The sequence below is a fragment of the Sinohyriopsis cumingii genome, chromosome 12, assembly GCF_028554795.1.
Source record: "Sinohyriopsis cumingii isolate HCF-2022 chromosome 12, ASM2855479v2, whole genome shotgun sequence".
NCBI classification, from domain to species: domain Eukaryota; kingdom Metazoa; phylum Mollusca; class Bivalvia; order Unionida; family Unionidae; genus Sinohyriopsis; species Sinohyriopsis cumingii.
The window spans coordinates 17,085,896-17,103,140 of NC_142972.1; the positions used below are offsets into that span (position 1 = coordinate 17,085,896).

Genomic DNA, 17,245 nt, shown 5'->3' on the forward strand with positions numbered 1-17,245 from the left:
AGCAAGGTGGTCATCTCAAAACATGTTCATGATGCTTAGATGATGTAGCATTGCGTGAAGTTAGGACTTACAGCTGGCATTCACTACAGAAAGTCATATCGTAACTTGAAATAGTTCATTTGTGTGGAATCTTGTTTGAGGTATTTAGTTTGGTACAGAAACTTTTAAAATTTTTCCCCTCCACCATACTTGGAGGTTATGGGTCATTTACACATATTATGATTAGTTTTTCAGTGAACTTCTTCGATTTTACATTTGACATTGAAGAAATTGTAGAGTTTTGAATGCTGTAAGGTTTCTGTTGAGTGATGATCTCAGGAACCAGTTTTGGCAGCCATGTCATATGTCAAAAGGTGTTAATCTTTATATGTCATAAGATTGTCCCAGAACTGAATCAGTTAATCATTGAACAGAGCTAATCCATTGAACAGAGCTAATCCGTTGAACATATGTTGCATTTCACCTTCTTTTATGCTTCACTGAAATATTGCCAAATTTCAGATTACTTGTTGCCTTCAGCTGTTTTGACTTTTAAAAAACACGAGAGTTTTTTAATATTTGATTTTGAGGATTTTGATTTAGTATACATAACAAGATAAACACAGAACAATGTCATGTGTAAACATGGCGGCTGAACAAGAAAATAACCAAGCCCGCTAGCTGCACCTGCACTATATATTTAGCTGAGTTATAACCTGGCTGACAAAAGCATGTGCTAATAAAATGTAGCAGTGTTGGTTTAATCCACTTTGAAATTGCCACAGTGGGCACAGTCAACAAGTTGGATTCACAGGCAATACCAGTTTGAAGCTTGAGTCATTCTTTGGAAAGAGATTTTTATTGCAGTGCTGGTGGAGTCGGACATTTAGTTTCCCCTAATTTCATCATAGAAGCAGTATAGGGACGTTATATTTTGCAGAATGCCTACCATGTCTGTGGTAGTCAAGAATTGTGTGTTTTTGTATGACATGGCAGTTTTGTTTACACTTTAACATGATAGTTTGGATTTAACACTATGATGTTATTAAATGCATATCATTCAGAGCAGTCACTTAAATGTAACACCTACATTATTTATACCTCAGTATTTCACTTGGTTTTTTTGTTGTATGATAAATGTGTAAATCTCATGCAGTTTTCTCTTAATAAATTCAAAGTAAATGCTGAAATATATTTTTCAATATAATTTCAATAAGTCATGCAGGAGTCATTAATTTATTCCAGATTCGAAATGGCAGACTTCCTGACATATCCGGATTGATTGAGGTGATCAGTGGAGTTCTAACTGCCTCTCAGGACTTTATGAGACAACAAAAGGTAGACAATCCTACTGTTAGAGCATATCCTTTCCAGCTCATAAGAACTAAGTTTGATCATGGGTGCCTAGAGTCCAGTGGCTACATCTTTACATAAGAAGCCTCATCTGCTTCTGAAGCAGATTTTAAGAACCATCGTTAAAAGAAAAGAAGAATAAAAATTTGAGTCTGTTGTAGGGACTGTAACTCTACTGTCCTCCTTAATGAATTGTTATATCAATCTGGAGTTTTCACCTTGTGATGTCTAGTTTCTCTTGAGGAAAAATGGTGCCTATCTTACATCCAGTTAGTCTGTCGTTACGTTCAAACTTGGATTCCTAGAAATATTTTTGGCCAATAGCGTATCTTAGCCCCATCAAAAGACTCTAATCTTTCTTTTTTTTTTTTCTCAATTAGTTCTTAACATCATCTTCAAAAGCTATTATATTTGTCCATCCCTAGAAGACTTATTTACTGGGTGAACATATGTTTTGAGTAAGCTTGGAGTGACAGCCATTAGTAATCATCTTAATTGCTATGAAAGCTGAGGCACAACATGAAATGTATGAATCCACTAGTCTAATTCCTATGCAAATTTACATGTTCAATACATGATTAACCTGCTGCAGGTTACCTGTCACAATTTACATTGTCTAGTCATTAAAATGGAAATTTTACCACTGAATAAACATATTTCTTTCAACTTCTAAATATATTGGTCATTAAGGGCATTCTTTGAAGTTTTTTGTAGGGGCTGTAACTCTACTGTAACTATACTGCTGTATGTGTAGCATGTACAAATCATTGAAGTCACAAGCTAAGCAGAAATACTTGGTAAAGCCTAAACATGTAGGTTGCAATGACCTCTTTTGGTTCTAAGAGTATGTTATGAAGAAAGATTCATCCAGTTGTCAGATTTTCTTGATTTTGATATGAACAGCACCCCATAACATGACTTTTAAACACAAGGTCCCTTTATCAAGAATTTATTTTCTTCATGATAACCATTGTTTACACTGTAGCTACTGGAGACTATTAAAAGCTCTGTAGAGATGAGCTACATAATCACTGATTCCACTCAGATTTGAGGAGTGAAAGCTTCATGGAACTTTTGTATCAGTTTTCCAACGTTTTATTCACTTTCATTTTCAGGATGAATGCAGCTTTGTATCCTTACGAGATGTGGAGCGTGTTCTGAATGTAATGAGCTGGCTCTATTCACAAAGCCAAGAGGGGAGAACATTGTTTAAAAGAATGGATGAAAATAAAGCATTGTCTGCTGATAATAAAATGAATACGGAAGAGGAGAATGAAGATGAGGAGGCAGAGAAGGTACCAGAAGCTGTTGGAGAGGCTCAGGTTGACATAATGGTGTATAGGATTATTGACTCTGAAGATTAGATTTCGTCTACTAGTTTTCAATTTATAGTTAAAATTTTATTGTCGGCTGAAAACTTGATTCTTTAAGGCAAAAGATGCTCATATTATTGACTGGTTCACCTTGGGTTTTTAATGATATGATTAAAATGACCAAAATATTTTGTAACCTGAATTTAGTTGAAAGAATTAGTAAGATTTGAAAACAAAAATATATAAATTAAATATTCACCTTTACCTAATGTGATTTTAAATTCAGCATGTCATTTTATGTCATTCTGTAAAATGGTCTTAGGTGACCATGGCCTTCAAACTAATTTTCTTCTTATGCAGTTCTATTCCTATATGTATGTATATTTGTGAGTTAGGTTACTATCCTAAGCATGATTAAATTTTCTTATTAAATTTAAACATTTGATTTTGAACTATTGATGCATATCCACCAGCACTGTCACCAGGAATTGATAATCATTTGCTTTCACTGATATCTGCAGGGGCCCAGAGTAGCTGAGTGGTCTAAAGCACTCACCATTACGGATCACTGCCATCTCACCTCTGCCTGTGTGGGTTCAAGTCTCAGATTCAGCTCATGTGGTTATGTGAGAAAGCTTGCCAGTAGCTTCTTGTGAGTCGGTCGTTCTTTCCGGGGTTTTCCTGGTTTCTTCCTCTACCATTTATACTGGCTGCCATATATAGCCTATCTTGTGCTGAAAAATGGCATTAAACCATACAACAACACTGATATCTGCAAGTGAAATCCCAGATGTGTACATTGCTTATACATTTCCATCTCATATAATCTGTGTTTCTTGATTTTGAAAACTGATTGATGCTTGTCTAGCAGATGATCAGTCCCATAATTTGACAGTGTTATCCCTTGTGTAGAACAGATTGCAGTCCCATAATCTGAGTGTTATCCCTTGTGTAGAACAGATTGCAAAGATGAGGTTTTGTGTTGCAAGCATATAGGACACACATATCTGACACATGCACATTTCTGGAAGTGTCAACCTCAGCTAGAGTGTATCCCATGCCAGTGTCCACTGACAGTGGAGCACATTCTTGTGCAGTGTGTTGACTTCAAGACTGTGTGATGAAAGTTTCTGTTCATGTCATATCAAGAAGGAGCATATTTGGATCTCCCAAACATTTTAGATTTTCTGGAACTACAGTCACTGATGGTAATGTGCTTTTTCCACCCAATTCATTTTGGAGAGAGCAAGAGGGGGTGGGGAAAGTTTCTGTGTATTTGTTATTTGTATTGTCCATTTACCTGATTTGATGATATAAACATATCTTCCAAGTCAGATCTAAATTGGATCAGAAATGCAGCCTCCAGAGTGGTAAGAAACTCAGCTTTTGTCTAAGACCTTGATGGTATAAGCCTATATTCAATGTCTGATCAAAATCAAATCAAATATATAGCCTCCAGAATGGTAACAAGGTTAACCAATCAGAATGGTAACAAGGTTAACCAATCAGAATGGTAACAAGGTTAACCAATCAGAAGCATGATTGCTTATGTATAGATCTTGTTCATTATCAAATTCATTTGAGATTGTCATGGTATAAATTCATATTGCATTTGGCTGCAATCAGGTCAGAAATATGCGTTCCAGAGTGTTAACAAGTAATTACCAAATATGGCAGAAACAAAAGGAACCTTAAAATATTGAGCTGTGATCTTGACCTTTATAACATGACCTCAAGTGTAAAATGCAACATATCTGCTGGTTACAACAGTTACAATATATAAATATATCAGGCTTTATCCATTTATTTTAAACAGCCATCAAATTAAAAACTACCAAGTTACATATAACCTTGACACTGGGAGTAGACTTTTATTTGACAGAATCTGACAGAGTATTCACACAAGGTTAAGTTTGCAAGAGAGATAACAAGTGGAATTTCTGTGTACATAAAATGGAATGAATTTCATGTGTTGATAGTGTTAATTATTCAGTGTGAATTCATAATGGATTTTGTGGATTATTCATGGTAAGAGAAACAAATTGGTAAGAAAATCATTTATTTTTACCTTTATGCATGAGTTTTATTTCTGCATGTAGCATGAAATTTATACCATTATGTATATAATTTTAATGAGAACTGATGTGCCAAAGTTTAGCCTAATTAAACAAACATAAATAAGAAAATGTCATTTATTGCAAGTAGCTCCCTCTGTAAAAATCCTCAGGGATACAGGCACTGGTAAGGTTGACACTGCTCTAGGTGATCTCTCTGCAAGTGTGCTGTAGTGAATGCCTAGCTGTTTGGCATATATCATATGACCATAGGCAGTGTTGCATTAGGAAAATGGGTTAATATCATTTACATAGGGAATCCATCCTTCCCTAGAAGGATACCCTTGGTATAGATAGGATGCTCAGCGTTCCTTCCTCATATAAGGAACACTCAACAGATCTTATGTACCTCTTAAAGAGTGACAAGTATAAGGTGAAGTTTTTTACATTTGCAACATGCACAGAGGAGAAAATGTTGGTATACCTCTATGTTACTTTCACATACTATGGGTGAAAGTTCTATAGATATTATGCTTATGGAAAGAGTGCATGATCTAAGCACACAACTAACCAAAATGGCTGCTCACATGTTCTCAAAAAAGTCAGCTTGAATTAGTCCAAAGTACATTATCTTAACAGTTATTAAAATAGGAAAAATTAATTTTGCTAAGCTAGACAATGACAGCTTCTGAAAGTGCAAAATACATAACAAATTGAAGAAAGTTATTTGCTCATTTTTATTTTATTTTTACAATTCACCTTTGTAATCCTGGAAGTGAAAATGACCAAGTGGAGCTAGCAGTTTTTTGGCAGGTGCATACATCAAGCAAGGCCAAGCTGTATACTCTATAACCCAAATTACACCCAGCAGTCATACACCAAAATAAATGGAATTAAAACTTTACCTGTGCAAAATGAGAAACTGTAGATAGCCACCTTTACCTATTCTTCTGATGTTAATACGAATGGGAACATATTTCAGGGAGAAAGTAAATTTTTTCTAGTAAATTATGTTTTCCAGAGAATACTTGCCATGATCACATTCCTTATAGATCTTCTCATCCACCCTGCTATGCCAGCAACATCTAGCAATGGTATGGGAGATAATGGGCAATAGTTATTGCCCTTTGCCTATATGATATAGACAGAAAAGATTAATTTTTGTCTTTTGTTAGTGCTTGATTTGGGAGATTGAATGCTTATATTCCTAATGTGATCGGGTAAATATTCTCAGAAAATCAAAACTTATTGGAAAACTTGGCTTTTTCCATATACTTTTAATTGGTAATTATGGAGATTGCATGTTTCTGTGTCATAATATAGAGTTATGTATGTGTGCAAAAGATAATGTAGTTAGGGACATAATAAATGGCATTTTTATACATAATCATTTGATTGTTCTATGCCATAAATGTTTTACATTACTAGATTGCTTGCAAGTTGTTTGAAAGTTTTTATGTGTTTCACTTTTATGTCATTTTCTTCATTTTAACCTGCACTTGAAAATGTAACACAAATATTCTTTTGAGTTTCTCTTGTAGAACCAAGACCTAAGTGACATAACAAGATCTCTGGTCCTTGCTCTTGGAGTGTGTTACCATGCCTGTCTAAAGAACAGAGCTGAGTACAGGAGACATGTGGCACGCTTCTTCAGGGCTCCATGCAATCTCCCACACGGACCTGATCAGATTGAACAGGAGATTTCCATGTAAGTTGAGTTAAAGGACTTTTATTTTTCTTCTTTTTCACAGTCATTAAAAATTTAGATAGGCGGTACAGGTAATTTGAATATCTGTCTTTGACATTATTATTTTCTTATTTTTCACAAAGGAAATGAGCATTAATTAATTGTAATTAATTTTGTACCTAAAATTCACCATTGTAATGATTGTTATGTTGTAGTCTTTTGCCAGAACCTTTATGGGCAAAGGAATATTTTTCAGAAATCACTTAAAAAAATTATTGCAAAATTTGACTTTGTTCAGTGACTTCTGCTGTTGAGATGAACTGAGTAATATAATTTACCTGTATAATTTATGTGACATTGTTTTGAATAGTGGAAGGTCTTATCTTTTTGTCCAGCATTTGCTTTTATTCAGCAAATTTACATGGAGCCATCTGTGTTAGGTAATGGGGACATGATTATTAATACAGTATATGTTAGTCATTTATATGAACATTATAATTCACAGATGCCAGGATGTATTCCTAGAAAATGTTCAACTGGAGAAGAACATTGCCAGGAACACTGCTCTTAAGGAGAATGTGTTCATGATGGTCACTAGTGTTGAGCTGAGGATCCCTCTGTTCCTGGTGGGAAAACCTGGCAGTTCTAAATCCCTGGCCAAAACTATTGTGGCTGATGCCATGCAGGGAAATGCAGCTCACAAGGATCTCTTTAGAGAATTTAAACAGGTATATACTTTGAATATTCAACCCATTTTTCAATAAAATCTACAGTTTATAACGGTTTTTGAACTTGTAAAAAAAGTAGTGCACCAAACAATTGGACATTTGTGTCTAAGGTTTTGGGGTGTTTGATGGATAACTAATTGGGTATTAGAGCTACATTATTAGTCCATTCATGTTTTGAGAACAGTTCTTAAGTATAAAGTCATGAAAATAACATTTGTTGCAGAAATGTTACATAGTTGTTCCATAAATTTTTTGCAAATTTGAGTTTAGACTTGAATGTAATTTCATGCTCAGTTTATCTCTTTTAGGTTCAGATGGTATCCTTCCAATGTAGCCCACTGTCAACACCAGATGGAATTATGGGAACTTTCCGTCATTGTGCACAGTTTCAGAAGGATAAAGACCTGGACAGATTTGTGTCTGTGGTTGTTCTGGATGAGGTTGGGCTTGCAGAGGACAGTCCCAGAATGCCCCTGAAGACACTTCACCCTCTCCTGGAGGATGGTTGCCAAGGAGATGAGGAACCAGAACTATATAAAAAGGCAGGCCAGAGTTGTTTCTTCTAATGCTAAGGCATATCACACCCACAGTTTCAATTAATGCAACTGTATTTTTGCTTAAAGTAATAAGTTTCTGTATCAGATTTTATTCAACAGTTGCAATCAAGGAAACGAAATGTTTGTGACATGCATTTATACTGTTAAATACAAATAATTAAAACATTCTCTATCTCCACTTTTATTTCAGTATTATCATTATAATCATCCAGTATGATTTCCTGCATACATTGTTAAAGTACTCAAGTCAGTAGTATATGACCAATCTTGACAGAAAGCATCTTGGCCTTGTTTTAGAAATGATGCTGATGTGCCAATAAGTATTGACGCAGACTCGGAAATATAGATTAACCTTGAAATAATTCTTTTCATAACATATATAGTTAACAGTATAGGAATAAATGTTTATGGAAGGATCCTAATGGTCCAGATTTGTGGGCAGACTGCTCCTACAGTTGGCTTTTAGGCAGTTGTTAGTTAGGTGAGCAATCTCATGCCCACTTGGGCATCTTGTATTTGTTTCTACTCTGCAAAGCAAGTCTCTTGCATCCACTTTTTGTCAAATGCCATAAGTAGTCTTCACTTAGACATGGGCATCTCCCAATTCATTTGTGTTCCCAGATGTCAAAGGTTAAGATCAGTTGAGTTAAAATAATAATTTCGTGTTCCTCAAGGCAAGTTCATGGTATTTGAAGACAAGAAAGATTGTTTTTATGAATGTTCTCCCTTCACCTGGCAAGGCACCATAGTACAACTGCCACAGAGTTCATATGCTTCTTTGGAAACCTTTAAAGTACCGTATATATGTCAACCAGCCACTATGGATGGTGTTACTCCTGAGTTAATGGTTGCCCCCGTCTCTCCCCAAATCACCCATATATGCAAAATTATTAGTGAAAAATTTAATTTGTCCATTTTTTGCACATTCAGGATACAGTGTAATATATTTATGGTAATACTGCCTGTGATCATGGGACTGAACTGGCCTAAGACAAGACAATTTAGTTGCTATTTTCAACCTTTGATCCTGTTGGCATAGTCAGCTGGATTCACTACTATGTGTCAACAGAAGTAATTCAGAAAAGATTAATGATGTTGATTGATTAAGGTTGGGTTACTAAGGAGCCCAATCAGCATAAAACTATAAACATTACCTGGAATCTGTCCACAGTGTTCTGCTTCAGTGTCGAGATGGATTACAGTCTTTACTGTGTACCATCAAAACTTGTTTGGGAAGAATTAAAGATGTTAATTATTTATGGTCAGATTACTCAAGAGCTCAAGTGGCATAAAACTAGACTGGTTTGACTTTGATGTTTAGTTTGTTGAGATGCCTAAGTGTGCTTATGTCATTAAACCAAAATCCAAGCAACCAAAATAACGCAAAATCCATTTCAGTGGCTGCAGTCATGTTCAGAAGGGTTATAAATATGCATTCTGCTCTTCTGTAAAGCTGATTTAAAGTCTGTTACATTATCAAGAATAACATCATGCATCATGCAGAATTCTGATCTCACAAAACCATATTAACAATGATAACAAATATGTCTTCACTGAAATCAATGTTAATGGATTCTGTATCAAATGTGGATAAAATTAAACTAGCTGAGACACTATTTAGCAAACTTTGTAGCTGAACATTATCTCTCATGAGTGACCATCTGCAGGATATAAGTAACAATCATGATTTTATGCAAAATATGCATTTGACACTACTATGGACAGCTGCATCACAAAAACTGATATGATATAAACACCACCAACCTTGATTTAATAATTTGTAAGCATGAATGTAAAATAGACTAAAGTACATGTGACTAACTGTAATTGTAATCCATAATGCCTGGGGTGAATGTCTCAGTTTATTGTACTTGTAAGTTGTAATCGTTTTGGAGTTTTAATTGTCATTATCAAAGAGTGGTGATAGTGATGATAATGATAACAGCAGAGGTGTCTGCAAATTACTCTTAAAGTCACAAAGGGTGTAATGGTATAATGTATGTGTTTGTGCTTCAACGTGAAGAATCTTACTGACATTAAAACAGTTTTAGAATTAGACCCAGACAGTACCAGTCTTGGGCAGTTCTGGCATTATGTCAGCAATCTGAATCTACCCTCAGGCTGGAAATGATTTAAATTTCTTGTCGAAATCAGTAGAGTGTATTAACATTGTCACATTCCAATGTAGACAATAAATAGGACATTTTCCATTCTGAGAAATGTTCAGGCTGACTCTGGAGAACCTGGATCCAGTAACAATACATCATGTCCTAAGTGTTACTATCAACAATGATGAGAACTGCCATCTATATAATTCAGCAATGATTGAAGAAATGCTAAAAATGTTTGTGAGTATTATACAAAAAATGTATGAATGGCAACAAGTGACTGTGAAAGGACTGGTTTGATGAGTTGATGTGCCTATTTTAATATTTTAAAAATGTGAAAAAATTTCATTAGATGTAATTTTTGTCCATTTGCATGTTAAAAATTTGGTCAATGAAAATCCAACCTGTTTTGAGGTCAAAAGTCCTGACCATGAGACTTTGGAAATATCCTGATCTGTCACATGTATGATACTGGAGTTTCATCTTTATAAATTGAAGGCCTTGAAATCCTTGAAAATTTACATTTTGGTTTTAAAGCCATTTAAATTCAGTTACGCTTCCTTTACAATTATTTTGGACAATTTTTTTGTCACATGGTTCTTGGAACCTCAACAGGATAGAACCTCAATGCTCAGATTTGAAGTTTATATAGCCAATCATACAGTATACAATTCTCACTTTTACTGTCTTCATTTGAGGTCCAAAAGATAAAAGCTGAGTCCCTGGAAGTCCTGGAAAATGTCACTGAATTTCACTTGAGTGGAAGTTGATAAACACTCCTACTTATAATTCTTAACAATGATTAAAGTGATGCAATGTATGGTAGAATCAGAAAAAAGTCTAATGTAAATTTAATGTATCTGGCAAACAATAATTTGGGACAGTACATATGCTTCAGGTAATTGTGTTCTTCCAAAATTATAAACAAAATTTGTAATTTCTCTAGAACTTATTTAGTAGGAATGTACAGTTATATATATTTTTTTCAAACTGTTTCCACAGGTTGCCTTTATTGGGATCTCAAACTGGGCTCTGGATCCTGCTAAGATGAACCGTGGAATTCTAGTGCAGAGGGAGGTTCCTGACCTGGAAGAACTTGTAAACACTGCAGAGTTAGTTTGATTATTTGATAAATAATAGATCATTAATTGGAGCCCTGTAATTCAACTGATCTTGAATTCTGGAACTGCTGTAAGGTGCCCCATTAACCATGAATCAGTATATTTAAGTGCATGCCTTGTTTGATGTAAATAATTATAGAGATACTCTAGAGGAAGTATATGCAAATTAAAGCTTGTGACCAGGTTGTATTTGCTATAGTTACACCATAAGGTGCGACTTGAAAAATTTCTTATCCAGCCCACACCATAGAGGAAGCTGCAAATGGCTGCTGTAGAGTGATCAAAATTCCAAGTTCCGTCAGTTTAGTATGAACTTTGTATGTGTATTGTAAATAATCTTTTATAATTTATAAGAAATTAATTTCAAAAGGACCAATAGAAAAATCATTTATTAACATTTATTGCATTTAAAACAGGAAAAGAACAGTAATTCTGGCATGAAATTATTTTCACCTGAGATGAAACTGAAATACCTGGGATGAATGAGGTCTTTGTCTTCATGTATAATATTAGCATATGGTATTCATTTTCTGGATTTGATTGTCATTATTAAAGAGTGATGATAATGATGACAACAAATTAGACTTAAAGTTACAAAGGGTGTGATGGTATAATATATTCATTTGTGCTTCATGTGGAGAGTCTATGTGACATTAAAACATTAGACAGTACCACCAATCTTGAGCTGGTGGCAAGTCTACAGTGTGAATCTACCCACTAGCAGGTTGCAATTTGAACTTCTTGGTGGACACAGTAGAGTTTGTACTAACATTGCCACATTCCAGTTAAGACACTGATAGAATATTGTCCATTCTGAGGAGAATTCATGCTGACTTCAGAGGAAACAGTAATGGTGCATTATTTCCCAAATGCTTGAGATCAGTGATGTTGAAGACTGTCACCAAAATAATCCAGGCAATGATTTCCTAAGAAATGCTAAAAAATTCTTCTGGTGCATGTAAACGGAGTATGAATGGAAACAAGTTACTTTGAAAGGACTGCGTTGGTGAGATGATGTGCATATTTTAATATATATACAAAAATGTAAAATAAATTTCACTCGTTGTCATATTTGTCCATTTGCATGCTAAGAATCAGGTTGATGAAAATCCTCCCTAGCTTTTTTGAGGTCAAAACTCTGGACCAAATAATGGGACTCACCTGGTCTCTCTTTTGTATTATGCATTGTATGAATATTTACTCTTTTTTGAAGATTTTCTATTGTTTACCATTACATTGTATTTTATTTACATTTTAAATGACTGTAACATTTTTACTTTTTATCTCCTATTTTGAAGTATGATAGTTCATGTTTACATTTATTTTGGAAAGGTTTATCTTCATAAATTTTGTTTTACATTTTTGATGTATGATTCAAGTTTAATTTTGATGGATTGAAGAGATATCACTGGTCTCTTTTTGTTTGTGATATGCAGTTCAAATTTCCTGAAATAGGTAGAAAGCAGAAGAGGGTAGCTTGTGTGTAATAATTATTAATGGAACACAGCATATTAAATGTTGCATTTTCATATCAGTTACATGTTTTTGCACTAAAATTTAATGTATTTCTTTATCGATACCAGATTTATAGAATAAGAAAATGTGAATATATATTTTTGTTACAGAGGGATCTGTGTTACCAAGAATCATGTGTACAAACATGTGAAGCCATTTATTGAACCCCTGGCAAGATCTTACCTGGATCTGTTTGGAGAAGCCTCAGTCAAACTTAGGGAATTCTTTGGACTCAGGGACTTCTACAGGTTTGCATCTCTTTTGAATAAAAATATACATGTACTTATTTATGAATATAGCGCTCCATCAGTGCTGCGTCATTAACAAGTATACATGTCTAAGTCTATAGCATTGGATCAGTTAATCAATCATAAATATACATGTCTGTCTTTACAAATATAGCAGTGGATCAACACAGTCAATTCTAAGCATACATGTCTGTCTTTACAAATAGTGCAGTGGATCAAGGCAGTCAATTCTAAACATACATGTCTGTCTTTACAAATACAGCAGTGCATCAAGGCAGTTAAATTCTAATCATACGGTCTTTGCTTACAAATACAGCAGTACATCAAGGCAGTCAGTCCTAAATGTATGTTTTTGTTTACATATATATCAACTCAATTAGTCCTCAATATTGTTAATAGTCATAATCCAACCATTCTGAATCATACTGTACCTTCGATGGGCAGTTCAGCTTTCAAACTGATGCCCAGTATAGGGTTAAATTGGTGCATCATATTAATTCACTCTGACTGAGGATGTATCTGCATGCAAAAACTACTTCATTTACCTTGCTATGAAAGAAAGATGTGCAATTTGTTTGTTTAATGTACAATCAAACCTGTTCTGCTGGTCACCTTTACTCAGCAGTCATCTGTTTGCAGTGATCTTTATAATTTCTCCTTCCAACAAAGTATATACGTATCTTGTAATGGTCACCTGCCTTCTGCTGTCAGTGAATATGTGTTTCCTAACCAAACAATGGTTTCTCCCTGCCTTAAGTGGTCACTGATGGGTAGCTACAGCTGTAACCACTCAGACTTTGCTTCATAAGGATGGCTTTTTTTAGGCAAAGAAATATGCAGATCAGTATGGAAATATTTATGATCTCACTCCATTCATGTTTATAGTGTAACTCAAAAGTGTAACTATGACAGATGCAAAAGTGAGGCAGTTTTTATCATTAGTGTTGAGAGTCAAAAGCAATTTGTTTGCTGGATGGTGGGAAAATTAGTTGTGTTACTGCAGTAGAAATGGAAGTCACCTTTTTTGCCAGTGTGACAGGTATAGCTAGATTTCTTCATCTATTTTCCTGTGAATTAAAGCTATCTGATGAAAATAATTCATCTTTGAGAGTTGCATCCCTTTTCATTGGGGTTAGGGGTCATTCAGTATTAAAAATTTGTAAAGACTGTATTTTGTTTAACCTAGAATTGTACCCAACCTCCAAATGTTTAACTTGAGATTCTCCCATCAGCCAGAGATATATCTTTTTCTAGCAGGCATATAGGCAGTTATTATCAACTCTGTGTGATTCTTCCAACAACCAAAAATATATCTTTTTCTAGCAGGCATACAGGCAGTTGTTATCAACTCTGTGTTAAGACAGGTTCTGCCATATTTATTTTAAAACTGTTAATGCAACTTGTAAATTAGTTATCATAAACTACTAACTTATATGTTTCAGTCTAATGAAGATGATCTACTCCTTTGTGGATCAAACCAACAAACCCCCAACATGGTACCAGCTTCTTCATTCCATAAAGAGGAATTTTGGGGGACTGGACACCATCAACCCTATAGAAACATTTGCCACAAGACTGACTATGGTTGACCGCAATGTAGAGGTTTGGGTTGAAATTTGCCTTTATATTTGAAGAGAAATTTCTCCATATAGAGTTCTTATTCTTAGTAATGAGAAAGACACTGTATTCAATGATTTTAAGATGACCTGCACAGAATAACCTTTGTATCCACCCAACACTGTATTTTCAAATGATTTAAGTTAGATAAGTTTTAGTATTTGGTGTAACTAATTTGGAACAGAATCCCTAAGGAAATTAGAGAAAGTACAAATATAAATGCATTTAATTATAATTCAGTGTATGTAGAGTGGAAGTTGTTTGCTCTGACAAATATTTTGCTACTTAAAGTATAAATTCTCAAACCTTCCACTTTGCTTTCCCACTACGTTTTGTACTGTTTATACACAGTGTACATAGCTGGTCTTAGAAGACTTTCTGTTTATTATGTTCATATGCACATAAAGCTTTATAATGGTAGGATTTTTGTTTTCATTTTTATTTTATTGTGTGCAATCATGTACTCTGTATGTAGATAAGCAGTGGGCGTTAACAAGGAGAATAAGTCATATGCAACTTATTGTGTCACCCTCTTGAAAGTCATTATTTTTATTTCATATTATTATTATTACTAAATGCTAATATTTTGTTTTCAAAATTACTTCTCAAAAACTGAAACAAGTTATTTAATTAAATGTGATGAAAAGCTTCAGGTCATAAATATCTTTTAAATGTATACAAATGATAATCATATGCCTTAAAGTATGGCCACCATTACAGAAAGATCCCAAAACCCATCCTTTGTCTGTCAATAATTGCTATTTTCAACTTCTTACACAAATGCAACAGACCAGTTTAAAGGAATATTGACACAGAGCATCCTGGCAAAAGACTTCTCATGTTTTTCCACCATTGCTAACAATATACAAATCTTTTACAGCTTATGTGTGTGTGTGTGTGTGTGTGTGATTTGGATTTTTAATGTAGCTTTAACAATTTTTCAGTCATATGGCTATGATGTCTGCAGTGTGACAGTTTATAGTGATATTTAGCACTGTGGCATCATGCCGCAGACATGTAGCATGATGTCCCACCCAGTCACATCCTGACACCAGGCCAACCAGTCCTAACACTAACCTCTTAATGCTGAGCACTAAGCAAGGCATCTGTTAGTAACATTTTTATAAGTCTTTGGTATGACTTGGCTGGGGATTGAACCCACAACCTCCCTCATCTGATACAGCTTATGCTCCAGAACTGTTGAATATTTGACCATACTTGAGAGAAAGCATTCTGGAGATATTTCATATTTGTTCAGACAATGATAATCTCTCATCAAATATTACCACCATAACTAAACAAAAGACTTGTCCAGAACTGCTGAATAGAACTAGACCAAACCTGACAGAGAGCATCCATGCATGAAGATTGCAAATTTTGTGCAGATAATGTTGATTTATTATCAAATATGGTGACTGACAGTATCACTAAAACTCAAAGAATATTCTTCAAAACAACTGAATAGAATTTAAACAAACTTGACCGAAAGGATCCTGGCATGATGACCTTTCAGATATAGCCACCATTACTAATAATATCAAAACTTTTAAAATACCTTTCCTTCAGAACCACTTAAAAGAATGTCTTTATAACAGGAAGCATCCTGGCATAGAAGATTTCTAAGTTTGTGCAACTGATGCTGATCAGCCATAAAAGGACTTTACTAAAATAGAAAAACTTTTAAATGGCTTTTGCACACAAAACACAGCAGAATTTGACTGAATTTTGACAGAAAATGTCCAGGCATAAAGAGCTTTTAGTTCTGTACAAGTTATTTGGATTGACCATCAAATGCAGTTTAACAAAATTTTATCATATTTGGCATAAAACAAACAAGCATAAAGGGCTTTTAATTTTACACCACTTTATAGAGATTGACCAAATTTGACAGAAATCGTTCGGGCCATAGAGGGCTTTCAGTTTTTTTAGAAATTATACTACTCTGTCTACGAATGTGGCAACCATTGCAAAAGAGAAAAAGCATTTGAATGACAAATTAAAACAGCTCACTTGACAGAGAACATTCTGGCTCAAAATCTGGCTGCCATTACTAAAAGCAGAAAACCTTATGAGTGAAAATTTATGAGTGTTGACAGAAACCGTTATTATGTTAAGGGTTTTCAGATTTATACAAATGATATTGATTTACCACCAAATATAGACGATGTTACTAATGATATTAAATCTTGAATTTTTGACAAATTTTGATGCAAAGTGTAATAGAGGCTTTTCAGCATTGGAAAAATTATGCTGAATTGCCATCAGATTTTGTATGAGATACAGAGTCAAGAAAAACTTACAAAAAATTGTTTTTATGACACACACAATCAATAGCATTGTGAGAAATTTTGACAGGAAGCAACCTCAGGCCCATTTGAGCCTTGTTTACACTGGAGATACATTTTATCTGTTTGAGGATTTGAAGGTGTTCAGGAGTAATTGTTTTTGTAAAATTTGATTTGTGAAAGCACATGGCAAAATTGTTAAGGTATTCACTGAATGTACAAAGTCTGAACATATTTGACTGATACGTTAAGAGTGGTATTTTATAACACTGCAATGAAAAGATGAATTAGAAATATTTTAATGTCCAAATTTGGTTGACATACTGCTCTCACTTTATAACACTTTTCATTGGAGTCACAGAAGTGATCCAAATTAAAATTGTGGGAACTTTACACTGAGGGATTCTTGCAATAAGGTTGTGCAGAGTACATAAAAACACAAGAAATATGGTATTTTATGAATTATAATTGATTTTTAACAGCCAGTAACTAAAATCATGGGAATAAATTGAATAGCAGTAGTAGAAAAAAAATTTGACCAGATTTGTGTGATACATGACCACACATGTTTTTAAAGGGAGAAGTGGTATACTGAGGGGTTTTACAATGAGGGACCACTATATTATAGTAGGAAAAAGAAGTGTGTGTGTGTTTTTCTATGTAGCTTTAAAAGTTTTTCA

General features: G+C 34.4%; 1 protein-coding gene across 1 annotated transcript in view; it reads left to right on the forward strand.

The window, feature by feature from the left end:
- Positions 1 to 17,245, forward strand: part of LOC149786033 (E3 ubiquitin-protein ligase rnf213-alpha-like) — a 260,766-nt gene that overhangs the window by 227,240 nt on the left and 16,281 nt on the right. The window contains exons 41-48 of the mRNA XM_089978105.1: positions 1,225 to 1,317; positions 2,448 to 2,627; positions 6,241 to 6,407; positions 6,892 to 7,114; positions 7,423 to 7,656; positions 10,782 to 10,891; positions 12,526 to 12,663; positions 14,106 to 14,265. Coding sequence (XP_089834231.1) covers positions 1,225 to 1,317; positions 2,448 to 2,627; positions 6,241 to 6,407; positions 6,892 to 7,114; positions 7,423 to 7,656; positions 10,782 to 10,891; positions 12,526 to 12,663; positions 14,106 to 14,265 — 1,305 coding nt within the window. The remainder of the gene's footprint in view (positions 1 to 1,224; positions 1,318 to 2,447; positions 2,628 to 6,240; positions 6,408 to 6,891; positions 7,115 to 7,422; positions 7,657 to 10,781; positions 10,892 to 12,525; positions 12,664 to 14,105; positions 14,266 to 17,245) is intronic.